The 27,893-nt window shown below is 56.7% G+C and overlaps 3 protein-coding genes across 11 annotated transcripts; 1 reads left to right on the plus strand and 2 right to left on the minus strand.

Moving 5' to 3' along the window:
- Nucleotides 1–751: 751 nt before the first annotated feature.
- On the plus strand, nt 752–5,354 carry PKMYT1 (protein kinase, membrane associated tyrosine/threonine 1; the record flags this gene model as incomplete). Of its 4 annotated transcripts, none has more annotated exons than XM_082858277.1 (7): nt 752–1,102; nt 1,991–2,484; nt 3,187–3,293; nt 3,427–3,599; nt 3,685–3,842; nt 4,744–4,842; nt 4,926–5,354. In XM_082858277.1, the coding sequence occupies 7 exons, from the start codon at nt 752–754 to the stop codon at nt 5,035–5,037; spliced, it is 1,494 nt and encodes a 497-aa protein (XP_082714403.1). In that variant the 3' UTR covers nt 5,038–5,354. The 4 variants fall into 4 exon arrangements, with proteins under 4 accessions (XP_082714403.1, XP_082714404.1, XP_082714402.1 ...); XM_082858278.1 differs by having other exon boundaries at nt 4,744–4,830; XM_082858276.1 differs by having other exon boundaries at nt 4,744–4,805; nt 4,865–5,354.
- Nucleotides 5,355–5,561: 207 nt separating this feature from the next.
- Nucleotides 5,562–8,577, minus strand: PAQR4 (progestin and adipoQ receptor family member 4). Of its 3 annotated transcripts, none has more exons than XM_082856245.1 (3): nt 8,173–8,577; nt 6,581–6,802; nt 5,562–6,396 (listed from the first exon to the last, which is right to left on the minus strand). In XM_082856245.1, exons 1-3 carry the CDS (start codon nt 8,336–8,338, stop codon nt 5,963–5,965), a joined length of 822 nt encoding a protein of 273 aa, XP_082712371.1. In that variant the 5' UTR covers nt 8,339–8,577; the 3' UTR covers nt 5,562–5,962. The 3 variants fall into 3 exon arrangements, with proteins under 3 accessions (XP_082712371.1, XP_082712372.1, XP_082712373.1); XM_082856246.1 differs by lacking the exon at nt 8,173–8,577 and adding an exon at nt 7,426–7,484; XM_082856247.1 differs by lacking the exon at nt 6,581–6,802.
- A 1,384-nt stretch (nt 8,578–9,961) lies between these two features.
- Nucleotides 9,962–13,453, minus strand: KREMEN2 (kringle containing transmembrane protein 2; the record flags this gene model as incomplete). 4 transcript variants are annotated; one of them, XM_082856413.1, is made up of 9 exons in its annotated part: nt 9,962–10,172; nt 10,417–10,495; nt 10,578–10,700; nt 10,768–11,100; nt 11,540–11,576; nt 11,894–12,018; nt 12,117–12,208; nt 12,947–13,121; nt 13,360–13,453. In XM_082856413.1, the coding sequence occupies 9 exons, from the start codon at nt 13,451–13,453 to the stop codon at nt 9,962–9,964; spliced, it is 1,269 nt and encodes a 422-aa protein (XP_082712539.1). The 4 variants fall into 4 exon arrangements, with proteins under 4 accessions (XP_082712539.1, XP_082712538.1, XP_082712541.1 ...); XM_082856412.1 differs by having other exon boundaries at nt 11,540–11,693; XM_082856415.1 differs by lacking the exon at nt 10,417–10,495 and having other exon boundaries at nt 10,030–10,172.
- Between the last annotated feature and the right edge of the window lie 14,440 nt (nt 13,454–27,893).

Below are 27,893 nucleotides of genomic sequence, written 5' to 3' on the forward strand. Positions count from 1 at the left end.
CCTTACAGTCTTGGAAGAGGCTGGATTTTTTTTTTTTTCTGGTTGCACCAGGTCTTAGTTGCGGCCAGAAGCCTCCTTAGTTGTGGCATGCAAACTCTTAGTTGTGGCATGCATGTGGGATCTAGTTCCCTGACCAGCGATTGAACCCGGGCCCCCTGTGTTGGGAGTGCGGAATCTTAACCATTGTGCCACCAGGGAAGTCCCTGGATTTTTTCTTTTTAAGTTTTAATTTTTATTTATTTAGTTTTTTGGCCATGTTTTATTTATTTGTTTGTTTGTTTGTTTGCCATGCCACCCTGCTTGTGGTATGTTAGTTCCCCAACCAGGGATTGAATCCTGGGTCATGGCAGTGAAAGTGCCAAGTCCTAACCACAGGACCGCCAGGGAATTCCCCAAGGTGGGATATTTTAGGGCCAAACAAGGCAGAGATGTGCACACAGGTATGGTCTGGCTCCAGAACATGCCTTGGTTTAACCTCTGCTGGACTGTGGGAACCTCCAGGACACGACCCTGTGGTTTTCAGTCTATGTGTCTCTAACCCCCAAGGTGCAGGTGACCACCTGCAGGCGTGCATACATTTGTATACCTTTTTCCACCAGGTGCTTGTTGTGCCCACCGCCTCCATGCCTAAAGCAGAGTGTGTGTGTGTGGCGTAGACTCGGCTCTCTTCTGCAGCCTCTTTGGGGCCATAGGACCAGGTGCTGTTTTGAGTGACACACTGTTCTGAACTCTGGGGGCTCCTGTGCTGGACATGCCTGTGCCCGAAGAGGGCACCCCGCCACCCCTGAGTGGCACCCCCGTCCCGGTCCCAGCCTACTTCCGCCATGCAGAACCTGGCTTCTCCCTCAAGAGGTCTCGGGGTCTCAGTCGGAGCCTCCCACCCCGGCCCCCTGCCAAGGGCAGCATCCCCATCAGCCGCCTCTTCCCTCCTCGGACCCCAGGCTGGCACCAGCCCCAGCCCCGGCGGGTGTCGTTCCAAGGCCGAGCCTCCGAGCCCCTGCAGAGCCCCGGGTATGACCCGAGCCGGCCGGAGTCCTTCTTCCAGCAGAGTTTCCACAGGCTCGGCCGCCTGGGCCACGGCTCTTATGGAGAGGTCTTCAAGGTGAGTCAGTGACAGCTCCCCAGGCCTGTCTGGGGTAACCCCCTGCCGCCTCGCCACCCTGGCTGGGATGGGACAGTGTCCTGGGAAGCCTGTTCCCCTCCTTTCCCCTGACGGCCCACCTCTTGGGCTGGCGGGCTCCCCTCAGTGCTGGACTTGGCCGCTTTCTCATAACCCCACATGCAGGCCCCTCTGAGGCCCCCTCAGTACACACTCTCCCCTTGTCCAGAGCCTGGCACGCCTTGCGATGGCTCTCACCTGCCACCTCCTCCTGCCTGGTGCCAGCCGTGTGGGGGTCTTGGCAAGCTCCACAAGGCTCCGGAGCCAGGCCACCTCCCGCCCCCAGTGCAGTGCCCACCCCACCTCCCTCCTGCTGCAAGCACTCAGGCGACACCTCCATGCCACCTTTTGTTTCTTAAAATATATTTTCCAATCATGTATATTTCCTCTAAAATGGTAGTTTTCCTTACACAAGCTACATGAAGACAATTTTGTTAAAAAGTACAGAGGCCCCTAGGTCAGGGGAAACCACGGTGATTCTCAGGTGGGCGTTCTTCCTTCCAGACTTTTCTCTGTACTTCTCTGGAATTGACCAGATAGAAACAAACCCATCTCATATGCCGCATGGCAGACCACACTGCCCGTGCTGTTCTGTAGGCAGCTTTTTTACTTAACGCATTCTCCTGGGCTTGTACTTAGAGGTCTGCCCTGTCTCTTCTTTCGCTGGGTCTCCAGCAAACCAGCACCTGGGGTGGAGGTTTGTCCAGCTTTGCTCTTGCACACGTGGGGGTCACTCTAAGGTAGCTGCCATGCCATACCTTCCGCACACGTGAAATCTTAACAGAATCATCTGGGTTGTCCTCCTGAGTGGTTGTTCCCCCTCGCTTCCAGGTGCGCTCCAAGGAAGACGGCCGGCTCTATGCCGTGAAGCGCTGCATGTCACCTTTCCGGGGCCCCAAGGACCGGGCCCGCAAGTTGGCCGAGGTTGGCGGCCATGAGAAGGTGGGGCAGCACCCATGCTGCGTGCGGCTGGAGCAAGCCTGGGAGGAGGGCGGCATCCTATACCTGCAGACAGAGCTGTGTGGGCCCAGCCTACAGCAGCACTGTGAGGCCTGGGGCGCCAGCCTGCCCGAGGCCCAGGTCTGGGGCTACCTGCGGGACATCCTGCTGGCCCTGGCCCACCTGCACAGCCAAGGCCTGGTCCACCTTGACGTCAAGCCCTCCAATATCTTCCTGGGGCCCCGGGACCGCTGCAAGCTGGGTGACTTTGGGCTGCTGGTGGAGCTGGGTGCATCCGGAGCTAGCGAGGCCCAGGAGGGAGACCCTCGCTACATGGCCCCCGAGCTGCTTCAAGGCGCTTATGGGACAGCGGCAGATGTGTTCAGGTAGGGCTCGACGTGGGAGGCTCTTCCTGGTGGGCGGGGGAGTGGTCAGCAGAGGGTCACCATCCTAGCCCAAAGTCAGGAAGACTTGCTGGGAGATGCTTCCCCAAGGGGTTGGGGGTCCCGCCCTCTAGTTGAGAGGGGTCTGGAGAGTTAAGCTAATCAGAGAACCCTCTGGAGCCACTTTACCTGATTCACTTGTCTCTTCACTCATCTCACCACACCTCCAAGGGAGGGACTATTATTAGTCCATTCACAGGGGAATTGGGCACAGCAGGTTAAGGGACTTTCCCCCAGTCCACAGTGAGCAGGTGGTGAGGCTGGGCCTGGACCAGGCGCTGGGTTCCAAGGTCCATGCTGGTCACCACTGCTCTGCTTCTGACAGTAGCATCCAGTCACATCAACAGGATGATGAGAACATCACTGTTAACAACAGCGACCAGAGTGCCAGTCCTGTTGGGGCGGGGTGGGGGGGTAGGTGGTGTGTGAGCTACGCTGGGCCCGGGGTCTGTGCTCCATGATATAGTCCCCATCATCAGCCCTGCCGAGACCTTCTTAGGGCCCCCAGCCCCTCCTTCCCCACCTCCCTGGCTCATGGTGGAAGATAGCATCCCTTTCCTACCCTTCTTCTTGGAGGTAGCCTGGGGCTCTGGGTTCTGTGTCTCGAAGTCAACCCTGCCCCTCTTCTGTCCCTGTCCCTCCCAGCCTGGGTCTCACCATCCTGGAGGTGGCGTGCAACATGGAGCTGCCCCATGGTGGGGAGGGCTGGCAGCAGCTGCGCCAGGGCTACCTGCCCCCTGAGTTCACTGCTGGTGAGTGGGAGGAGAGGATTGGAGGGGATGCACTGCCACAGGGAGGGCAGGCTCTCATGGGGGGTGGCTGGTGGCAAGGGACTGCCAGGCTCAAGGCCCCATCACCTCTGATGTGGCCCTGCCCCGGGGACAGGCCTGTCTTCTGAGCTGCGTTCTGTCCTCACCATGATGCTGGAACCTGACCCCAAGCTGCGGGCCACAGCCGAGGCCCTGCTGGCCCTGCCCATGCTCAGGCAGCCGCGGCCCTGGACCGTCCTGTGGTACATGGCTGCCGAGGCCCTCAGTCGAGGGTGGGCCCTGTGGCAGGTAAGCCAGGGAAGGTGATGGGCGGCCCTGCTCTGTTCCTTGGCCCAGGGTCTACCTAGCCTCCCTCGGCCCCCTGTCCCCACAGGCCCTGCTTTCCCTGCTATGCTGGCTCTGGCACGGGTTGGCACACCCTGCCAGCTGGCTGCAGCCCCTGGGTCCGCCAGCCACCCCACCTGGCTCACCGCCCTGCAGCCTCCTCCTGGACAGCAGCCTCGCCAGCAACTGGGATGACGACAGCATAGGGTGGGTGAGGACTCTGGGCAGGCGGCTGGGAGTTGGGGGAGACGGGCCGTCAGCATGGCCAAACCCCATGCCCGAGGCCCAGGCCCCAGCCCCACGGGAATTAGTAGTGAACCGGCATTCCTCCCACAAACCTGGCCCCCATCAAACGCCGGTAAGGAAACCAAGGCTGGTGGGGGTGCGGCCTGGCCTAGTTTGAATGCAGTTGTTTCTTCTAATGTCAGTGTGTGGACCAGGGGCCGTATGGAGCAGGGCGAACTGGCAACCTCACAGTGAGGGTGCTGCCATGCTGGGGAGCAGCACAGGGGCCACAGCACCTGCTGGGAAAGGCAGGCGGTGCAGCCCCCACCCCCCAGAGGCTGCCAGTACCAAAGGGCAAGGTGTTATCCTTCCTCTTAGGGCGCAAAACCCCCAGAGCCTGGTGAGCTCCCGCCCTGGGAGGAATTCCTTAGTCCCACATGCCTGGTGGCCAAGTGAGAGGCTGTAATTAAGAAACTACTGCAAAGGAAACTACAAGCTCAGGGCAGACAGTTCTCAGAAGGAATCACGCCATTAACCCCTTCCTTACAAGAATGTCACCCCATTGCCATGGGGGCGCTTTATAGCAGGCAAAGTGCCAGATGAGCTTCAGATACCACAAGGTCATTTCAAAGTCAGCTCAGTCAGAGCCCATGTGTTCTGAAAAGGGACAGAGGTGGCATTTGAGTGTGGTCAGGTAGACTTTAGAAGTTGTCAGAGTGTTCTTTCAATGTCCACCAATGCCCATTGTCCGAGAATGGCACCTGCCTGTGTCAGGCAGGAGCTCGGAGCCCGCACAGGGTCAGGATTGGTGTTGCTGCTCCCACCCAGCCGTGGCCTCCTCCCTTCCCCTCAACACCCTGCTTGTCTTGCCTACCCCCCGCAGGCCCTCGCTCTCTCCAGAGGCCATCCTGGCCAGTGCTGCCGGGAGCACCTCCACCCCCTGCAGTGGCTCCCCTGCCTCCCGGGGCAGGTACACGCTGAGGTGAGCGGGCCCAGGGTCCCAGGGGGTGGGAGGGGGCAGCTTTTGGATCCTGAGAGTCATTTCTCTTTCTTCTCTCCCCCTAGGGATTCTCTGGACCTAAGTGACATTGACTCAGAGCCTCCACAGGGCACCTTCCCCGCCTTTGAGCCTCGGAACCTCCTCAGCCTGTTTGAGGACTCACTGGGCCCAACCTGAGCCCACAGGCCCAGGCTCGGCACTTTTAACCTCTTAGCCCCTTCCCTCCATCCTCCTGGAGGCTGGGGTCCGTCTGGAAACTCCAGTGGTCCCTTCTGCCTGGCCGTGTCTAATAAAAGGTATTTGAATCTTGGGAGTACCCAAGCTTGCTTGCATGGCAACACGGCGCTTACTGACGTTGCCCAGGGTCTGAGGCCCCTGCGACGGCCCAAGGTTGAGCTCTGCTGCAAGGCCCCAAGCCCCAGGCTGGCAGATTGGAGCTGGGAGTCACCCACTGTGTGGAGCAAAGATTTCCTGAGCAGGCATGTCCCTGCTGGGCAGGTCAAGCTTTCAGAGCACTCAAGGTGGAGGGTGCCCTCAGTCCAGTGGGGCTTGGGTCCGGGGCCATTCAGCTCTTTACATCTCTGTGCCAGTTGCTTGGAAAAAGCAGCAGCCACCACCCTCCTGCCCCTAGGTCCTGGGATAAGAGGCTAGTCCTGTTGTCCAGACCCCTCATTCCAGTCTCTGGACAGCAGGGAGAACGGGCTGCTGGGAGGGCCAGCATGCAGAGTGGACAGACAGAGGGCAGGAGGCTGGGCTAGGCAGCTGTGAGGTGCCTTATGTGAGGGTCAGGGTGGGTGATGGCTCTGGGCTGGCAGGATCCCAACTGTCCCTTTGGCCCAAACCTCACAGGTCACAGAGGGTAAAAACAGGCCCAGAGAAGGGAAGGTTTCCTTTCAGCCTATAAGTCCCGTGGAAGAAGGCAGGAAGGGGAAGTGGAGATCCAACGTGTGAGTAAAAGAGGCTAGTCCACAGGGAAGAATGGATGAACAGACGAGGGCTCCCCGCTAGGAAGTCCCATTTGCTGGAAGCATCCAGGGAGCCAGCATGGTGCTGTTGGCCCTAGAAGACTGTGAGCAGGCCGGCATGGCGGGCGGGAGGTGGCTCAGTCCAGGGGGCAGATGTGCCGGGCGGCCCAGAGCAGGTCAGGCACGACGCCAGCGTGCAGCTGGAGGATGGAGCCCACGCTGAGCAGGTGCATGATCTGGTGTGAGTTACCCCAGTAGTCGAAGCGGCCCGGTCCCCAGCGCTCTGGCAGGCGGGCCACGTTCACCAGCCCCCCAAGCAGTGCCAGTGCATCCATGCGCAGGTAGCAGCGCAGGGAGCCTGGAGCCCCAGAGCCCAGCCCCACTCCCCGGGCCCCAAACATCAGGAGGCGGGCGCCAGCCTGCCAGCCAAAAGCGCGGAGCCGGCTACTGGTGGAGGGGGCGGTGAGGGCCCGCCAGCCTGCCACACCCGACAACACGGTGTAGGCCACCAGGGCAGCTGGGCGCAGCCAGGGCCTGCAGGCCAGGGTGCAGTGGATGATGGGCAGGGCCCCTGCACAGAGGAGAGAGGCAGGAGAGGGCACATCAGTCTGGGGATCCACCTGCCCTTGTCCCTTTTTTTTTTTCTTCCAGTTTCCCTGATACCTGCCCTTTCTATCTCAGGCTCATGTGAGTGTACCCAACCCCCAGCTCCCATCCTTCAAGCCCTCCGCCCCCCACCCCATCCCTTGGCTCACCGAGGGTGTTGACGAGGCAGACCCCACACATATCCAGGGCAAGGAGCCGAGTGTACACAGGGCTGCCCCCTTTGTGGCACATGAAGAGGTGATAGAGCACAGAGCCTGCAGGGGGTGCCAGGCAGGCTACACAGTGTGTGCCCCACAGCCAGCCATCCTTGCCCAGCTGACCCCAGGGCAAGGTCATGGGCAGCAGCACCAGGAAGCCCAGCAGGGCCAGCCCTGGGGGAGGGAGACAGTTTTCCATCAGACAGCTTCAGCAGTGAGGACAAGTCATGTCCTCAATGAGGCCACACGCTAGAGGGATGGGAGCAAGACAGGTCCTGACAAGGCTGTTGGCCAACTCTTGGCCGGCCCTGGACAGAGGCAGGCTCTGGGCTTTCAGTAACTTTATTTAGCAGAGCTCACAATAGTTCTGGGAAGGGGAGACCATTATTCCCACTTTATAGGTGAGGAAACTGAGTAACCTGCCCCAGGGAACCCCAGCAAGTAAGCAATGAAGCAGCACAGAGCCCTGGGCAGTCTGACTCCCAAGCTGGTCTCACCCTTGCAGCCACCACACCACTTCCCAGGAAAGCAGGGGGCCCCCACTCCCCAATCTGGCCTAGGTATATATCAGCAGAAGCCAGAGGGGGCATGATCTCAAGGTGAGTTCTGAATCCGACATGTAGGCAATGACAACAGATCCCAGGGCCACTTATCTTGCTCCTGCCAATCCCTATGTCCTCTCCTCTCCAGAAGGGACCAGACAGATGGAGGCTGTGGGCCTTTTTGTCCACCAGAGCAGGTGAGGCCAGGCAGGGCAGGGGGCTGAAAGAACCCTGTTCCATCTTCTACCCAGGCACTTTTTCAGGGAGTTCCAGTCCTCCCAGTCCAGGCCTTCAGAACCATTCCTACCACTTCCTGCAGGCACTTTGGCATTGCCCTCACATGGGTCAAAGGTCGGCACTGGCAGGCTGTGGCCGCTGACTGCCCACTCTTGGCAGGGTCTAGCCAGGCCACAGTCCCCCTGGGGGCAGGTACCAAGGCTGGTCCCAGCGCACTCAGGGCACCTCTATCCACCCGGGTAGGCCAAGGACGGGCAGGGCTGTGTCAGCACAGTTCCGCGGGGCCGCGGAGGAGGGGCCCGGGGCGGGGTCGGAGGGGGGGAGGAGCCGCCACCAGGCGGAGCCCGGCGGCTGGGCTGCTATGGGCGGGCGGGGGCGGCAGGGCGGCCGGGGCCTAGCTTCTCCTCCTGGGCCCCTCCTCGCCAAAGTCAACACCCATCTCCGGGACGGGTGCTGGCGGTAGAGGGTGCCAGGGCGCAGGGATTACGAAGCGGCCGGAAACCAGATTCCTTATTCCCAGGGCTCAGAGGGATTAAGCGGATTCGGTCTCCGACTTTGCTTCCCTCGCCTGCCCCGGGGGCCCCGCCGGGGGAGCAGACGCGGGCAGCGACGATCGGCACAATGGCAGCTTTGTCACCACGGCTCCTGGCCGTGCCAGGGCCGGGGCAGCCCAGGACCTGGGCGCTGGGGCTCTCCTCGGCCTTCGGGCCCCCGGCCCGGCGCGGGCAGGGCTGCCGCGGATGGGGGATGAGGGGCGCGGCTCACCGTGCGTGTAGATGTTGCCCAGCTCGTTGTGCATGTAGAAGAGGCTACGTAGGCAGCCCGAGCCGCTGCTGGCCGGCCGGTAGCCGGTGAGCACGAACTTGTTGAACTGCAGGTGCGGCGGCGAGCTGGCCCAGTCTAGCAGGCGCGGCCCGGCCAGGAACGCCATGGCCCGGCCGGGCGAAGTCGGTCCGCGCTCCTCTTGCCCCCGGGTCTCCTCAGCGGGCCAACAGCACCCGGAGCCTCATCCCTGCGCCCGCCCACCTCCCAGTGCTCGGTCCGCGCACGCGCTGGTCCGGGGGTCCCGGCCCGTGCCCCGCTGCGCACGCGCGGGCCCCGCGACCCCACGCCTGGGCGGAGGCCGGGGACGCACAGGAATCCGGAGCGCAGTGCGGCTGGCAGGCGCTGTGCAGGGACAGCTCGCGGCGGCTGCTGTGGCGGCGGCAGCGGCCAGTAGTCTCTGGGCTGCCGGGAGGACGGGCGCGGCCGGACGCGGGAGGGGACGCCAGGCTCCGCCCCAGCTGCTCGCCCCCGCCATCCCGCCAGGGTTTCGCGCTCTGGGCTCCTGACGTCGCGGCTGCGAGGGCCAATGGGCGCGGCCGACTGGGAGGTTCCTCCTGGCAGCCGCCCAGACCTTCAGCGTCTTAGCATAATATATGCGGTCCCAGTCTTATTTGCATGGGGTTCCTGTTGGATTGGGACCCGACTTTCTGGGTCCCGGTGGCTCGCGTTCCCTTGCAGTTTGCGCCCGGGCTTTTCGCGCTACCCCCAGGTTGACTCACCCTTGGGCCTTCACCCTCCCGGGCACAGCCCTTCCACCCTGCAGCACCCCACAGCTCGGTCTCTGTCCAAGGTGCTGCCGACCCGGGATTTTCGGACGGGCCAGGTCTAGAGCCGGCGCGCCCCTACTCCACGGGTGATATCTCCACTCGCCCGACTTCCCCGGAGCGCAGCAAGGCGTGCCGAGATGCCCGGGCCTCTAGGGGTGTGCCTGACGTGCCCGGAGCCCTCCAGTGAGGCCCTGCCCTTCGGGCCAGGCTTCTTCGAGCTTGGTCTGGGCCAAAGTCGCTCACTGTTCAAGCCAAAGGCGCATCTTCGGCCCCGCCCAGGACGGGCAGGAAACGGAGAGGGAGAGAGGGCAGGAGGCCAGGGAAGAAAGTTCGGTCCCCACCAGGGTTCATCCTAAATCAGGTCTACGAAGGCATCCCTTCTTCTGCTTAACCCTGCTGACAACCGGCCTCCACCTCCTCCCCTTCTCCAGGACCCCGCCCACTCATCCTTCCGCCTCCGCGGTTCCTCTGCATTCCAGGCTGCTACATGAAACTCTTTGCGATGAACGCCTTTAACTTGCATGTACACAACCACTCTTGGCACTGTACCCTCATAGCTCTTCCCACACATAAGAAATTCCGGAGCCCTGTACCAAAATAGGTCTTTTATTCAAAATCTATGATTAGTCTTTTGACCACTTTTGTTGACCTCTCACATTTCACTTTGGGCAGCAGTCCAGAACCACCCCAGAAGGGGCTCAAAGACCCAGGTATCCAGGTTTATGAGGGAAGTCGAATTCCTCTTGCCCTTTTGCCTTGACCATCTGGACCCCGAGGGTCAGGTGAAGTTCCCAATAATAGCACCAGATGCTTCCTGTCCAACGTCTGGCCTCCTTGAGATGACTAGAGGCCGAGCTGCCAAACTTCAAAGGGGCAGAAGGCCAAGGTAGGCAGTGTGTGGCAAAGGGTCTCAGGAGTCTATCCCGCTGCAGGAGGGTTCAGTGGACCCTGGGGGTCCCGAGTCAGAGAGCAGAGATGAGTGAGCGCAGGGAACTCTGGCTGGAGGCGCTCAATGGCCGGTAACTCGCGGTTAGACTCTCAAACTGGGGGTCCCCGGGAGGACAGGGCAGGGCGACCCCTCGAGGCCGGCGGTACCAAACGGCCCAGCTTCTTGCGGGGTCCTGGGAAGGCCCCAACGCTGGGGGCCCTTTACCCGGAGCCAGCAGGCAGCTCCTAGAGAGGGAGCAGACGTCAGCCGAACCCCCAACCAACCTCACCTCCAGCACCTTGCTCGCTTGTGATCCCACGCGTCCCTCGAACGCGTGATCCTCGTCCCTCGAACCCAGGAGTTCCTTCCAGCCCTGTTCCCGTCGTGGGCCCTAGCTTCCCACCAGGGCCCCCCACGCCCCGGGGCACCGGGGTGGGGCGTCAGGCTCCCGGCAAGGTCCGCCCTCAGGTCCTGCCCCAGAGCGCGCACCGTCCGCGCAGCAGGCGCAGCAGGGACAGCAGCAGCAGCAGCAGCACTGAGACGGCCGTCACCGTCAAGAAGACCTGGGCTGCGGGCACACGAGTGCGGTGAGGACAGGGCTGGAAGGGTCTGTTCCCCAAACTCTCTCCCGCCTCCCACGCCCGTCTCACCCCCAATCGCGGCCTCTGGAGTTCCAGGCCGGGGGCTGCAGCTCACGTTGGCCCCGTCGGGGGGCCCTGCAGGGGTCTGGGCCGAGCCCTTGGGGGGCGCAGGGTCGTCGGCGTCCTGCAGCCCTGCGGAGAGGGGTGTGAGGCAGGCTGGCGGGGGAGTGGGCTGAGGGGGGACGCGGCGGGGCCTCACCGCGGTAGGTGAGCGCGAAGCCCTGCGCATGGCCGCGAGCGTCGCTGCGGAAGGTGAGCAGCAGTGCGACGGAGCGCAGGCGCAACGGCCCCGGCGGCGGCGGGCGGGCGCCGTCGAAGGCGCGGAGCAGGCTGCCCGAGGCGGCGTCGCGCAGCTCCAGCTGGTCGCGCTGGTCCGCCAGCTCGAAGAGGCGGAAGGTGAGCTCCAGCGCGGCGCCCGGGGGGCCCAGCGCCCAGCTACAGTTCCGGTCCGGCCCGTACTCGTCCGGGAAGTCCGGGGAGTAGATGACACCTTGAGGTGCAGTCCAGTTCCCCTGGCAGGAGCCCACGGACACTGTGGGCGGGGCCGGCGGTCAGAACCCGGAGACCGGCGGGCTCCTCCTTCTACATAGAGCCCCGCCCCTTCCCAGCTAGGCCCCGCCCCAGACAGACCAGCCTCATCTTCGGACCCCGCCTCCACCCCAGGTTCAGCCCAACTCCCTCCTCCGACCCCGTCCAACCCTTTCCATAGGCCCCGCTGTCAAACTATTAATTCCCTCAAGTCTCGCCCTCAAACAACTTCTTTCTCAGGTCCCGTCCTCAGACCCAGACCCCTGGCCCCAGGTTCAGCCCAGTCCCGTTTTCGGGCCCAGTCCTCAACCCAATCCCTTTATTAAGCCCCGCCCCCAACCTACCGCCTTCCCTTCCCAGATCCCGCCCCCTGTCACGGCATCGCTGAGTCTCACTCAGACTCTTCCCCTCACCCGGGCCCCTCATCCCTGCCCACTCCTCGCCTTCGTAGATGCCCAGGCGCCCATCACCGCCGCACAGCTGGCCCGGGTGGCCAAAGCAGATCTGGTCACAGTCGGTGGCCGGAGCCGGGCGTCCCCGGGCCAGGTCGCTTTCAGAGCCACAGAAACAGGCGTAGCCAGCCTCCACGCCCGCCAACTGGGAGCACAGACTGGGTGACCACCGAGACAGGGGCTGGGGTGGGGGTGGGGTAGTGGGAGCCAGGGGTTGGGGTCGGAAGTGGGAATCGGGCTGGGGGTTCAGAAATTAGTGTCAAGGTTTGGCCTCAGAGTTCGAAGTTGATTTGGTCCTGAGGTCAAGGTCAGGGGTCACCACCGGTCTGGGCAGGTGGGCAATACCTGGTAGCCCTTCATGCGGCAGAAGCGAAGGCACACCTGGACAGTGAGCTTTGTTGAGGTGCCGCTGGGGCCGCTGAGGGCCGGGGGTGCCCCGGAGTCCACGAAGCAGCCCAGGTACCCAGGCACTGAGGGGGCAGCAGAGTCAGGCTCAGTGAGGCGCCTCCAAAAGCGAACTCTGCCCAGGCAGCCCGGCTTCCACCCTTGTCCATCCCGGCCCACTCACTATGACACGTGGGGATATCGCAGTAGCGCCAGTAGATGCCCTCCTCTGTCTCAGCCACGTAGCACCATGGCTGCACATCACCATCTGGGTTACTGTTGGTACAGGAGAAATAGTTGGGATCCTCCTGTCCCAAGAATGGCAAATTCCAGCCCTGACCCACGGCTTATTCTCAAAACGGCCACCGTGTGTGTTCGAGCAAATTCTGGTTTGCCCACCAGAATGGATGTCGACTTCCGAGTGTACGCTGGGAAGTCATTAAAGGGCCCTGGGGGCTGATTTTAGGTCTTCAGCTGTTGCTAGGCTATGAAGACTTTGAGGCCATTTGTAGTATTAGTCCTCCACCCAGCCATGGGCCTCAGCCAAGTCCCTTGTCTTGGAATCCTGCTTTAAAGCAGAAGTGATGAGCCCTAAGCTTTGAGGTTCAGCAGGGAAGTGTCCTCCCGCGCAGCTCGGTCCCTGCCGCTTCAGACCGAAACTGTGGCTCTGAACCCCCAATCCCTCCGTCACCACCAGTAGATGTGTCTCAAAAGAAGATGTGAGCCAAGGGCCCGGCCCCTCACTCCAGGGTTTGCCCTCTGACTACGCCACGCCCTTATGGGCGCCTTGAGTGCCCAGGCCTGACCTGAGGCTCTGCAGAAGTTATGCGCCTACGGCCCGACCCAGGTCAGAAAAGGTTCTACCCCACGCTTAAGCCCCGCCCCCAGGCCCTCGAGATGGCCCCTGTGCCGGCACAGCAGAGACCTCTGCTCCGCCCATGCCGAGGCCCAGCTCCGGGCCAACGCCTGTAATAGTGCACCCAGCTCCGCCCCAGCGAAGGCCCCGCCCCTCACCGGCAGAAGTTGTGCGCGCCCAGCCCCCAGCGGCCGTGGGGGTCGCTGGCGCTGCTGTAGCTGTGCTGCTGCGTCTGGTCCCAGTAGAGGCACGGGCGGCCAGCCCCGCGCGGGCCCGTGCGGTTCTGGTGGCCGCGGTAGTCTGCGCCATTCACCTGGAAGCACTCGGACAGGCCTGCACGGCGACGGCGGGGCCTGGGAGGTCCTGACCCTTGCCGGGCATCCTCACCCCACACTCCGATGCCAACTCCCACCCAGCTCCCCAGCCAGCGCCCCCGGCGCCCACGGGGCCCTCGGGCTGCTCAGCTGCTGCCACCACCTGCTCTGCCCCCTCGCCAGTGGGACTCGGGTTCTAGGCGCGGAGGCCGAGGAGGGAATGGTGACCTCGGCCCAGTCGCCGGGCCGCGACTCACCTGGGTTATGCAGGCTCCCAGCTGAGGTCCCGCGTGGCAGCAGCAGCCGGAGCAAGAGAAGGAGGAGGAGGCCCTGCGGGGCCCGTGTCCCCATCGCCCCCAACCAAGAAGAGGTCGCCCTGGCCCTCACAAGGCCCTTGTCGCCCCTGGGGTTGCTCCGGGGTCTCCCAGGAGGCCTGGGGGGCGTTGTCCTCTGACAGTCTGTCCTCGTCCCCGCTCTGCGAGGCGCTCTCTATCTGGGGCGGGGGGTGGCGGTAATATCTCCCAGGGGTATTTGCCTCCTAGGGTTTCTGGCCCTGAAGGCGTCTCTCTGCCCCGGCCCCTACTGGGAGTCTCTCCGGGGGGACGATCTCTGGCCAGGGATGTTCTCCGTCTCTGCCTCTCCGGGCTCGGGGTCCTGCCTCGGCTTCCACACCCGCCCCCTCCCTCTGCCTCTTGCTCTCTGAGTCTCCCTCGCCCAGGTCTCCGACGCGCTGTCTCCTGCCCCCCTGGCGTCCCTCCCCACGGGTCCCCCCCCCCCACCGAGGCAGGGAAGCCCCGCCCGAGACTGGAGCGGAGGCAGCAGGTCCAGACGCCTCCCACGCCCGCCCCCCATCTCCGGGACCCTCTGTGTCCCGGAGCGCGCCTCCCCTCCCTTCCTCCTCTCAGGGTCGGTGAAGGTTCCTGCGGGAGCGTGTGGAGGAGGCCCGGCCAGGCTGGTAGACAGAACGACCCTAATGGGGGAGACACAGGACCCTCTCCTGAGGCCACACGTCCCCGGGGCACCCGGAGTCCCCAGCTCACAGACACCCTTGAATGAAGTGCAGGCACGCTCTCCCACTCAGTCACCCATTCATTGTGAGACGCTCACACGCACACCCTCTTTCGGATCTTCACGCCTCTCCCTTCCCAGGTCCCGACGCCTCTGGCCTGAGGAAGCGCCACTCCCTGCCCCCGCACCCGCCCCACGGGCTGGAATGGTGGCCGCTCAGTCTGGGACAGGCAGGGGCAGCTGGTGTCTGGGGAGGAAGGCAGCTGCGCCCCTGGTCCCAGCCTGTTCCCTCCTCTCCTCCTCCTCTCCCTAGGACCCCCAGCCCAGGCTCGCCGGAGCCCTCGCAGCGCGGTGGAATTCCCCTAGCGGTGCCCCCCCCCACCTGGCGGGGAAGGGGGAGGGGGAGCAGGCCCAGGCAGGCGTGGGGGGAAATTCCCCGCCCCCTCCCCCTGGGCCCGACTCCTCCGAGTCCTCTGATCTCTCAGCAGCGCCCGCCGGCTGCCCCCAGGGCTTGGGGAGAGGCCAGCGCAGGTGCGTGGGAGGGCGGGGGCGGGGACCGGGAAGGAGATGGGTGGTGGCCTGGGGCCCAGAGCGGCCCGCCCGGCCCCGATATCTTGCCTCCCAGTCTGGCCTGCCCACCCCTCACCAGTCCCCCACCAGGCTGTCCAGCCTGCAAGGACCTGTCTCCGCTCTGTCAGTACCCGCCGTACTCCTCCCCCGCCCCAGATCGGGGGCGCAGAGAAGATTCTAGGAAAGCCACAGTGCTGGTGGTGGTGACTGGACCCGCGAAGACCTCGCTTCGAATGAGCCTGTGCCTCATACACAGGCTGGGGGGAGGTGTGTGTGTGTGGGGGGGCGTTATCCCAACGCAGTTGGCTGGCTGAGGCTGGAGGCCAGTGCCCAGGTTGCCTCCTGGGGGGACCCTCTCAGCTGCCACGCTGGCCCGGGATCACCTCCCGGTTTCCTGGCCCTGCTGAGCAATGGACTGGGAGTCTCACCAGCGCAGGCTAGCCCAGCGCAGGGAACCTATCTAAGGAGGGAGTAGTAAAACCCATGGACCTGGCCCCCTTCTCCCTTCTGCTTGTGAGCTTGGGGGCTGCTGTGGCTCCGTGGCATTGTCCTAGGCTCTGGCCCAGGGACAGCATCCTGGTGCAGCAGGCCTGGGTGATGGGGGTGCATGGGGAGCCTTGCTCCCAGGAGTCACCTGAGAAAAGGGCGGGGTGGAGGACAAAGACGACCAGGACCCCTCGTGCAGAAGGAAGGTCAGTGGTGGAGTGGAGGAAGAACTGACCCCTTTTCTGGCAGGAGGGTTGATTAAAAAGGGCTGTCCATCTGGTCCACTGTACTTTGGGCCCCCACTGCCAGGCTGATCTCCTGCAAAAGGGGTATTGGATGAAAAGAAGGGGGTGCTCAGTTCCAGGACTGAGGCACCAAGATGAGAGGCAGTATCCCCACTGCAAGCTCCAGTCCCAGGTGGCTCACAGAACCTTGAACTAAGGAAGGCCTGGGCTCTCGCCCCCACCACTTCCAGGGAGTTCAGAAAGGCTGCCTGCCGAGGGACCCATGGTCTCAGGCAGGACCTCCCCCTGGTCTCCCCGCAGCAATGGTACCACTGTCGTGGGAGGGCTGGGTCCCTACTGCCTGGCCCCTACCTGCCCCCCTGCCTGTTTACTGACCCTGGCTCCTCCAGCTCCTGCACAAACAGCTGAACTTCATTTCCCTGCTTCCCTTGCATTAGGTATAGCCACAGGAGTGAGCTCTGGCTATGAGGCATGGGCAGGAGTGATGCCTCTCACTCCTCAATTCTCAAAGCAAGGGCCCAGATCAACAGCATTGACATCACCAGGGAGCTTGTTAGAAATGCAGATTCTCATACCCCACTCCATGCCTCCTTCATCAGAGCCTGCATTAACAAGATCCCCAGGTGTTAAAGTTTGAAAAGCACTGATGTAGACCCCAGCCAGGTCTGGTCTACAATAGCCTCAGTTTCTATCTCCTTCATTCACCAACTAGATAGAGGGGATACCTAGGGCCTAGGGGAGGGTGGAAGGAGCCAGATTCCCTAGCGACCTTGTAGAAGGAGCCCACCAACTAGAAGTATCAGCGTGGGATTCTGCATGAGTGGAGAAATAAATATCTATGTGTTAAGCCACTGAGATCAGGGGCTTGCTTGTTACAGCAGCTGGCACAACTTACCTGGACTAATACATTCCCCCCACCCTCATACAGTTCTTGTCTCCAAGGCTGGTTCCTCTGAGAGCTGGGAGGGAGAATGTTCCATGCCTCTCATTTAGCTTCTGGTGCCTTGTTGGCCGTCACTGGCATTCCCTGGCTCCTAGAAGCCACTAATCACCCCAGTCTCTGCCTTTACCTCCGCATGGCATTCTCCCTGTGTGAATGTCTGTGTCTGAATTTCCCCTTTTTATACGGACACCAGTCATGTTGGATTAGGGGCCCAACCTACTGCAGTAGGATCCCGTCTAAACTAATCACATCTGCAACGACCTATTTCCAAATAAGGTCACATTCTGAGGTACTAGGGGTTAGGATTTCAACATGTGAATTCTGGGGGGACACAATTCAACTCATAACATGTTACTTATTTCTTGTCACTTTTCCATCCTTGCTGCTAGTTCTCTAGTCCGAGCCACCACCATCTCCTACTTGGACTAATAGCTCTCTTAACTGAGGTCCAACTCCCCATGGTTACCCTGAACAGCCCTTCCAGCAGCCAGAGCCTTTTTTTAATGGGAGAAGGCTGAGGGGCTGTTCTAGTGCCCTCGGAGCCCTCAGGGGAACAGTAGGGTGGACAGCCAGGAGAGGCTGGGCTCTGCAGAGCTGTGATGAGGATGCAGCCTGAGGCTGGCAGCCGCCCTACCCTTTGTCTCCAGAGACTCCCTTGGGTACCTCTGGCTTCTGGTCCTTGAACCAGGTAATCATACCTGATATGGACACCTGGGAGAGAACACCTGGGGCAGGTGTTGTATGCTGGGGTTGCATTTTAGAAAAGCCCTTGGCTATCATGGGGACAGATTGCAGAGGGGACACTGGATGCTGCAGTGGTCACAAAAGTGAAGGGTTGGGGCTCTAGGTGACTCAGGGGCCTAGGGATGGGGATGTTTATTTTTCTTTTTTTTTTTTTTTTTTGCGGTTCGCGGGCCTCTCACTGTTGTGGCCTCTCCCATTGCGGAGCAGGCTCCGGACGCGCAGGCTCAGCGGCCATGGCTCACGGGCCTAGCCGCTCCGCGGCATGTGGGATCTTCCCAGACCGGGGCACGAACCCGTGTCCCCTGCATCGGCAGGTGGACTCTCAACCACTGCGCCACCAGGGAAGCCCAGGGATGTTTATTAATACAAGGATTGACTAACAGTCTTCTTTACCATATGTGTGCCTTACTAGTGCTATGGACTGAATGTTTGTGTCCCCCCCAAATTTACATGTTGAAACCCTAATCCCAATGTGATAACATGAAGAGGTGGGACCTTTGGGAGGTGTTCCAGTCAGGGTGGAACCCTCATGATGTGTTAGTGCCTTATACGAAGAGGCCAGAAAGTTAGCTAGGCCTACCCCCCTTCCGCTCCCCATGTGAGGACACAGTAAGAAGGTGGCCAACTGTAAACCAGGAAGAGAGCTCTCACCAAAACTCAACCATGCCCGCACCCTGACCTCACAATTCCAGCCTCCAGAACTGTGAGAAATAAATGTCTGTTGTTTAAAATCCCCCCTCTGGGGCCTATGGTATATTATGGCAAGCTGAGTGGACTAAGACACCTGGATTCCCCAAATTCTCCCAGCACCAGAGGAAGGAACCCCATTAGCCTTAACACATAGGGAAAGAAACCGCAGAGGTAGTGACTTCTAATGGGTCTGAGGTTTCTTTTCGGGGTGATGAAATGTTCTGGAATTAGATAGAGGTGACGGAGGCCCTACTCTGAATGTACTAACAGTCACTGAATCGTACACTTGAGTCGGTGAACTCTATGGTGTGCGGATTGTACCTCAATAAAGCTGTTACTAAAGAAAGAAAGAACTAGGCAGGGTGGCACTTGTGGCACTGATAGCTGACGGGACCTAGGGACAGGCAGGGCGGTGTTAAGGACGGCTCTGGGTTTCTACTTATGTGGTGGAGCTGTCAGAGGAGGGGGATGATGAGGACACTCCCCTTCTCCACCTTTGCTGCTGGTGACCGTGGGATATCCAGGGTCAAGGTCCTGGGGGCAGCTGGACACACAGGTTTGGTTGCAGAAGGGAGGGCAGAGCTGGGGCTGCAGATTGACAAACCGTGAACCCTGAAAATGGCTGTTCAGAAAAGGGCTGAGGTCCAGTCCCCAGAACACCAACCACCTTGCTTATCGGTTGGGTGGGAACCAAGGAGCCCTCAAAGGAGATGCAGAGAACCTGGGAGCCACCTTCAGGTCTGCAGGGCTTAAGGAGGGGCAGTCAGTGCAGGCGGTGAACTCTGAGATGCACCCGCTGAATTTAGTGACAAGGAAGTCCTTGGTGCTACCCAGCAGGAGCCATCTCGACAGAGGACATGGGGACAGGAGGCTGGGCTGGGTGGGCAGGGGGAGCTGGGCCAGGAGAAGCATTTCAGTGACGCTCACCTCACAACCCCAGGGACAAGACTGAGGGCTGGGGACCCTAGAGCCAGCCGCTGGCCCATTTTTAAAATTTGAGTAACTTTTTGGCAGTCTCGCTGCTCCTTATGAACTTTTTATTTCAGATTTCATAATTGAGATGTTGTTGTGCCATCACCCAAAGAGACACAGAGATATATTAGTGGCTCCACGTGGTGCAGACATAATGAAACAGGGTTTATTGGGGGAACTAGCAGCAGAGTGGAAATAGGGAAGGAGGAGGGCAGGACCACGCCCAGCTGTCGCTGTCCACCAGGGGCCAGCTTCCAAGAGGGACTTGCCTCTGTGCACTTTGCTCTGTGACAGGGATAGGGCAGGGGACATCTTGCTGGCTCTGGAACCGTGGAGGAAGTGGCTGTATGATGGGGAGCCTCTGGGGCTTGGTGGTGGGTGGTGAGTGGCCATGGGGCTACCCAAGGCGGCAGCAGTAGCCAAATTCATGTCCATTGGGGAGTCCTCGGTCCGAGCAACATGGACCATCCATCTGCCCTCTAAGGTCAAAGCAGGTGCAGAGATGAGAATGAGTGGCTGGGCCCTGGTCAATGTGAGCATGGGGGCAGAGGGACAAGCCTGAGTCCTTCCTCTGACTCTGGGCCTGGAGCCCAGCCAAGGTGACAGTCATGGGACTCGAGATTTGTAGTCGCCTACCCTGCGCCCCGTGGAAGCCCTACTGTGGAGGGTGGGAAACCAGTGACCCTGCAGGCGTTTGGGTGACATTGGCTGCTGGGACTCGGTGCTTCTCTCCGGGCACTTCAGGCCTGTGTGAGGTTCCTCTTTGTGTGGGACTGAGCAGAGACCCAGCTGGTGCTGGCACAGACTTGACTGTCCTTTTAAGTTCAGGTGCCGTTCTATAAGTGTGGTCACCTCCCGTGGATGTGCACATCTGTGGGTCTGGGATTGGGGTGCATCTGTTCCCACAGGGCTGTCTTTGGCCTTGGCCATGGGCAGTTCACTCTCTCGGGGCAGCGTGCTCCATGGCCAAGAGCACTGCCCGAAACATAGCCCCTGTGTTGCGTGTCCACTGCAGGCGGCCAGCAGCATGATGGGTCTCTTGGCAGGTTCCTGCCTCCTACCTGGGAGGTGGGCTGTCACGTTGCTGGACCATCTCCATGACTGCTGGCCAGGCTGGTGGGTGAGGGCCCCATGGAGCCGGTAGTCGGGTCAAGAGATGGGACAGTTACCTGCCTGGGAAGGTAGCCAGGGTCTTGGGGGTCAAGGTTGCCCTGGCTTGGGGGTGCCAGTTCCACTTCAAGCTTGCCACAGCTTATGAAAACAAGTCAGGGAGGACTTGGGATGAATCAGCAGAGGATCAAGGCCTCTCTTTCAGCTCCACGGGGGCTGGGGAATGGCCAGCAGAAGCTGCACTGTCCCCCCGTGCGCTGGGAGCAGACCCCTCAGCAACCTTTCCGAGGACTCCCACCACTAGGACTAGGTGGGTCCTAGTCCAGCGGGCACCTGGGCCAGGTGACCAGACTCTGCCCCAGGTGTGGAGGCTTCCCTCTGCCCAGCCAAACTCCATCACTTCCTACCACGTGGCACTGAGACATGTGGAGTGTATGCCTTTCTGGTGGCCACCTGTTGCTGCAAAGGGCATGTGGACGCACAGCAGCTCTACACAGTAAGATATAAAATCAGGTTTATTGCAGGAAATGTATAGGCAGAAGGACAGTGGGGGGTGTCTGAGCTGTCACTGTCCCATGGCTGGACGGCAGGCTGCATGGCCAGCTTGGTGGGAGGAAGCCTGCACCGTGTGCTCCCCCTGCAATTCAAGGAGCCCGCTGGGGAGGATGCGGCCCTGTTAGCAAGCAGCAGTCTCTGGAGTTCGTGGGGAACATGGGATCACTGCTCCCTGCAGGCTGTCTCCCTGCCGTGCCATCAGACAGGAGAAGGGGTTGCACCTGCTGTCATCGGGGTCTGCCTCTCCTCCTGCATCAGGCGAATGTGGGCGACCCCGGTGGAGTTTGCCCAGTGCTGGCTTCCTGCAGCCGTCAGGCTGGCTTCCAGGGCCTGAACAACACCTGCCCTGGGGATTGTGGACACTGGGTTTAATTTAAGTTGGAAAACAGCAAAGGGAACTCTAACAGAGGGTGTAGCAAGGCCTCTGGTTTCGGCCTGCTCTGTTAATGGGACAGCCACACCCTGGCAGCAGATGGCCAAGGAGCATGAAGGCCCACCTGGCACCTGCCCGGAAAACACCTGGGGCGGCTGGAACCGCAGGGGCAGCTCAGCCTGAGGAAGCAGGAACTTCCCCAAACGTGCCCCACCTTCGTCTTGAAGTGGCCTCCACGATGATTTTCCACGTTGTGGAGCTGAAGCAGGACCACACCCAAAAGGAAAGCCCTTGGCAAAGCCGTGGGCTCTGAAAACAGATGGGTATTTGCATCAGGGCAGGGGCAGGTGTCTTTGTGAACGATGCTTCCTTCCTCAGAGCTTTTGGTGGCCGTGGCCCTCCCCACGTCACTCCACGTCACACACAGCTGCGGGCCACCAGCTCCTGGGGCTCTTCTTTGTCGGCAGGGAGACACCATCGAAGTGTTCCTCCTGGGAGGCCTCTTGAGGAAATGTGAAGGCCGTGGATGCTTTGGAAGAGTGAAAGAGGTTTTGTCGAGCAAAATCTAACGTGGTGGGAAATGCCGGGGTTCTGTGTGGACCTGGAGCATCCTTGACGCAGGTGACATGTGAGGTTCCTCTGCTGAGTCCAGGAGGAGGCTGGCCTCATTGGGACTCGCTGTCCAGATGTGTATCTTCCACCTTCCTGATGACAAAGAAACACACATTCATGATATCCATGAAATCCAAACGTGGTGGAAAGAGATAATCAAGAAAGTTAAGGATTCCTGTAATCCCTTTCCCCTAGAGATCACCATCAACCAGATCATTTTTATACACACTCATATACATGCATCACAGCAGTTCCTTTAAAACGTGAGATTGGGAATTCCCTGGTGGTCCAGTGGTTAGGACTCTGAGCTTTCACTGCCAAGGGCGCAGGTTCAACCCCTGGTGGAGGAACTAAGATCCTACAGGCCATGAGGTATGGCCAAAATGAATAAATAAATAAATAACTTCACACCCTTTAGCTACACCCCCAAACATTCCTCACCCTAGGCAACCACTAATTTAATTTCTTTTTTTTTTGATTTTTTTCTTTTTTTTTAACATCTTTATTGGGGTATAATTGCTTTACAATGGTGTGTTAGTTTCTGCTTTATAACAAAGTGAATCAGTTATACATATACATATGTTCCCATATCTCTTCCCTCTTGCGTGTCTCCCTCCCTCCCACCCTCCCTATCCCACCCCTCCAGGCAGTCACAAAGCACCGAGCTGATCTCCCTGTGCTATGCGGCTGCTTCCCACTAGTTATCTACCTTACGTTTGGTAGTGTATATATGTCCATGCCTCTCTCTCGCTTTGTCACAGCTTACCCTTCCCCCTCCCCATATCCTCAAGTCCATTCTCTAGTAGGTCTGTGTCTTTATTCCTGTCTTACCCCTAGGTTCTTCATGACATTTTTTTCCTTAAATTCCATATATATGTGTTAGCATACGGTATTTGTCTTTCTCTTTCTGACTTACTTCACTCTGTATGACAGACTCTAGGTCTATCCACCTCATTACAAATAGCTCAATTTCGTTTCTTTTTATGGCTGAGTAATATTCCATTGTATATATGTGCCACATCTTCTTTATCCATTCATCCGATGATGGACACTTAGGTTGTTTCCATCTCTGGGCTATTGTAAATAGAGCTGCAATGAACATTTTGGTACATGACTCTTTTTGAATTATGGTTTTCTCAGGGTATATGCCCAGTAGTGGGATTGCTGGGTCATATGGTAGTTCTATTTGTAGTTTTTTAAGGAACCTCCATACTGTTCTCCATAGTGGCTGTACCAATTCACATTCTCACCAGCAGTGCAAGAGTGTTCCCTTTTCCCCACACCCTCTCCGGCATTTATTGTTTCTAGATTTTTTGATGATGGCCATTCTGACTGGTGTGAGATGATATCTCATTGTAGTTTTGATTTGCATTTCTCTAATGATTAATGATGTTGAGCATTCTTTCATGTGTTTGTTGGCAGTCTGTATATCTTCTTTTAAAAAATGTCTATTTAGGTCTTCTGCCCATTTTTGGATTGGGTTGTTTGTTTTTTTGTTATTGAGCTGCATGAGCTGCTTATAAAGTTTGGAGATTAATCCTTTGTCAGTTGCTTGATTTGCAAATATTTTCTCCCATTCTGAGGGCTGTCTTTTGGTCTTGTTTATGGTTTCCTCCGAGCTTTCACTGCCAAGGGCACAGGTTCAATCCCTGGTGGAGGAATTAAGATCCTACAGGCCATGCGGTGTGGCCAAAATAAATAAATAAATAAATAAATAAATAAATAACTTCATAACCTTTAGCTACACCCCCCAACATTCCTCACCCTAGGCAACCACTAATTTAGTTTCTTTTTTTCAAAAAATATTTATTTATTTATTTATTTATGTTTTGCTGCGTCAGGTCTTAGTTGAGTCACGTGGGATCTTTCGTTGCGGAGTGTGGGCTCTTTCGTTGCGGAGTGTGGGCTCTTCGTTGCAGTGCATGGGCTTCTCTCTAGTTGTGGCACGCAGACTCCAGAGTGCATGGGCTCTGCACTTGCAGAGCGCGGGCTTAGTTGTGCCTCCACATGCGGGATCTTAGTTCCCTGACAAGGGATCAATCCTGCGTCCCCTGCATTAGAAGGAGGATTCTTAACCACTGGACCACCAGGGAAGTCCCTAATCTACTTTTTAACTCCATAGATTTGCCTATTCTGGACATTTCATAGAAATGGAATCATACAAGTTGTGGTCTTTTGTGTTTGGCTTCTTTCACTTATCATCACGTTTTTGAGGTTCATCCGTGTTGTAGTGTGTGTCAGTTCTTCATTCCTTTTTATGGCCAAGTAATATTTCATTGTATGAATGAACCATGTTTTATTTATTCATTCAACCATTAATGGATATTTTGGGTTTTCACTTTTTGGCTATTATGTTTAATGTTGATATGAACATTGATGTACAGTTTTTTATGGACACATGTTTTCAATTCTCTTGGGTGTACAACTAGAAGTGGAATTACTGGGTGAACAAATCCTCTATGTTTAACTTTTCTTTTTTTTTTGGCTGCATCACGCAGCATGCAGTTTTTCCGACCAGGGATTGAACCCTCACCTCCTGCACTGGAAGTGCGGAGTCCCAACCACTGGACCGCCATGGAAATCCCTGTTTAACATTTTGAGGAACTGCCAGACTGTTTTCCAAAGTAGCTGTGCCATTTTACATTCCCACCAAGAGTGTATGAAGGTTCCAATTTCTCCACATCCTTGTACACACTTGTTATTGTCTGTCTTTTTGATTTAGCCATCTTAGTGGGTGTGAAGTGCTAGCTCACTGTAGTTTTTTTTTTTTTTTTTTTTGGCTGCATTGGGTCTTCATTGTTGTACATGGGCTTTCTCTAGTTGCAGTGAGCAGGGGCTACTCTTCGTTGCGGTGCGTGGGCTTCTCATTGCGGTGGCTTCTCTTGTTGCGGAGCATGGGCTTTAGGTGCGTGGGCTTCAGTAGTTGTGGTGCATGGGCTTAGCTGCTCCGAGGCATGTGGGATCCTCCCAGACCAGGGCTCGAATCCGTGTCCCCTGCATTGGCAGGCGGATTCTTAACCACTGCGCCACCAGGGAAGCCCCTCATTGTAGTTTTGATTTGCATTTCCTAAGGCTAATGACGTTGAACATCTTTAATTGTGCTTATTGGCCATTAGTATATCTTGAACTTCATAAAAAAAATAAAATCTTTGAAATAAAAACTGTCTATTCACATCCTTTGTCCACGTGTTAATTGGATTATTTGTCTTTTTATTGTTGTGGTTTGCAAGATCTTAGTTCCCCGACCCGGGATTGAACCAGGCCCTGGCAGTGAAAACTCTGAGTCCTAACTGCTGGACTCCCAGGGAATTCCCTAAGAATTCTTTATATATTCTGGATACAAGTCCTTTAACAGATATGATTTGCAAATATTTTCTCTCATTCTGTGGATTGTCTTTTCCAACTTTCTTGATGGTATTATTTGAAGCACTAAAGTTTGTTTTTTTTAAAATTTTTTTATTTTTGGCTGCGTTGGGTCCTCGTTGTTGCGCGCGGGCTTTCTCTAGTTGTGGCAAATGGGGGCTTCTCTTCACTGTGGTGCACAGGCTTGTCCTTGCAGTGGCTTTTCTTCCTGCAGCGCATGGGCTCTAGGAGCATGGGCTTCAGTAGTTGTGGCTGCTTTTTTTGTACAAAAAGGTAAAAGTGAGCAATTGTTATCACTTAGGGATAGTATCAGGGTCAAGTCCTGGAAACATCCTTGACCTTGACCCTGGAAGCTAAGGGTCAGCCTTGCAAGCAGGTTGTTCTAAGGACAGAAGTTGCAGGCCTGCTGTGTTAAATCTGTTCTGTACACAAGCTGTATGATATTGATTTACAGCTGGGAAAGCAATCTTGCATTCCTGGCATAAGTCCCATTTGGTCATGGTGTATGATCCTTTTTTATGTTGCTGGATTCAGTTTGCTGGCATTTTGTTGAGAATTTTTACTTCTATGTTCCTAAGAGACATTGCTCTATAGTTTTATTTCTTTTAATTAATTAATTAATATATTTTGGCTCTGCCACATCTCAGTTGAGGCACGTGGGCTCTTCATTGTGGCATGCATGCAGGATCTAGTTCCCCAACCAGGGATCGAACCTAGGGTCCCTGCACTAGGAGCATGGGGTCTTACCCACTGGACTACCAGGGCAGTCCCTAGTTTTCTTTTCTTGTGATGTCTTTGCTTGGTTTTGATAACAGGGTATTGCTGGCCTTACAGGATGAGTTGGGAAGTGTTCCCTCTTCTTCTATTTTTGGGAAGAGTATCTGTCTTCTTTAAATATATGGTAGAACTTGGAACTTCCCTGTTGGTCCAGTGGTTAAGACTCCATGCCTCCAATGCAGGGGGCCCGGGTTGGTTCGATCCCTGGTCAGGGAACTAGATCCCACAGGCCGCGTGGCCAAAAAAAAGAAGAATATCTATCTATCTATCTATCTATCTATCTATCTATCTATATCTATATAGTATGTAAGTATGTAAATAATATATCTATAAATATATATGTTATATATATATATATAACATATATATATGGTAGAACTCATCAATTAAGTCATCTAGGCCTAAGCGGGAATCTTAGTTCCCTGACCAGGGATCAAACTTGTGTACCCTGCAGCAGAAGCACAGAGTCTTAACTTGTGGGGAGTTTTAAAATGACTAATTCAATCTCTGTACTTGGTTTAAGTCTACTCAGATTTTCTATTTCTTCATGAATCAGGTTTGGTAGGTTTCTAGGAATTTTTTCATTTCATCTAAGTTATCTAATTTGTTGGCATGCCATTGTTCACAGTATTTCCTTATAATTGGTTTTTCTGGTCTAGCTAAAGGTTTGTCAATTTTGTTGATCCTTTCAAAGAAACAACTTTTGGTTTTGTTAGTTTTCTCTATTTTCTTTTTTTTTAACATTAAAAATATATTATTTATTTATTTATTTATTTATTGTATTCTTGCCTGCGTTGGGTCTTAGTTGCGGCACACAGGATCTTTGTTGTAGCACATGGGACCTTTTGTTGCTGTGCATGGGCTCTCCATTGCAGCGCACAGGCATCTCTCTAGTTGTGGTGCATGGGCTCCAGAGTGCATGGGCTCTGTAGTTTGCGGCATGTGGGCTGACTATTTGAGGCGCGTGGGTTCAGTAGTTGTGGCATGCGGGCTTAGTTGCCCCGTGGCATGTGGGATCTTAGTTCCCCGACCAGGTATTGAACCCGTGTCCCCTGCATTAGAAGGCGGATTCTTTACCACGGGACCACCAGGGAAGTCCCTACTTTTCTATTCTCTACTCCATTAATTTCTATTCTAATAGCTATTATTTCCTTCCTTCTGCTTGCTTTAGGTTTACATTGTTTTTCTTCTCCTAGCATTCTTATTCTAACATGTAAGTTTGAGTTATTGACTTGAGATCTTTATTTTTTTATTATTTTTAAAAATTAATTTATTTTATTTATTTATTTTTGACTGTGTTGGGTCTTCGTTGCTGTGTGCAGGCTTTCTCTAGTTGCGGCGAGTGGGGGCTACTCTTCCTTGCGGTGCACGGGCTTCTCATTGCAGTGGCTTCTCTTGTTGCAGAGCACGGGCTCTAGGTGCACGGTCTTCAGTAGTTGTGGCTCGCAGGCTCTAGAGCGCAGGCTCAATAGTTGTGGTGCACAGACTTAGTTGCTCTGCGGCTTGTGGGATCTTCCTGGACTAGGGCTCGAACCCGTGTCCCCTGCTTTGGCAGGCAGATTCATAACCACTGTGCCACCAGGGAAGCCCAAGATCTTTATTTTTAATTTTTATTAAAAAAAATTTTTCTTGGCTGCGCTATGCAGCATGTGGGATCTTAGTTCCCCGACCAGGATTGAACCTGTGCCCCCTGCAATGGAAGTGCAGAGTCTTAACCACTGGACCACCAGGGAAGCCCCTCAAAGTATTTTCTAATCTCCCTTGTAACTTCTTTGAGTCACTGGTAATACTTATAAGTAGGCTGTTTAACTTTCATGTATTTGTGAGTTTCCCAAATTTTTTCGTCATTGACTTCTAATTTCTTTCCACTGTGGTCAGACAAAATACTTTGCATGATTTCAATCCTTTTAAATTTGTGGTGTCTGGGGACTTCCCTGGTGGTCCAGCGGTTAAGACTCTGCGCTCCCAATGCAGGAGGCCTGGGTTTGGTACACGGTCAGGGAACTAGATCCTGCATGCTGCAACAAAGATCCCCCATGCTGCAACTAAAGACCCAGTGCAGCCAAATAAATAAATAGATAATTTAAAATAAATAAAAAAATTTGTGGGGTCTGGTTTTATGGCCTAGATATGATCCATCCTGGGGACTGTCCCACATGTGCTTGAGAAGGACGTGAATTCTGCTTTAGGTGGTGGCCTCCTTCTTGCTCTGCATTCTCCCTTGGATCTCTTGGATCACTTGTTTTGGGGGGAGATAGCTGTCATGTTTGAGGGCACTCAAACAGCCCTAAGGAAATGTCTACATGGTGAGGAATTGAGGCCTCCAGCCCACAGCCATGTGAG

The sequence above is a fragment of the Leucopleurus acutus genome (assembly GCF_964270905.1).
Source record: "Leucopleurus acutus genome assembly, chromosome: 16".
Classification (NCBI taxonomy): Eukaryota; Metazoa; Chordata; class Mammalia; order Artiodactyla; family Delphinidae; genus Leucopleurus; species Leucopleurus acutus.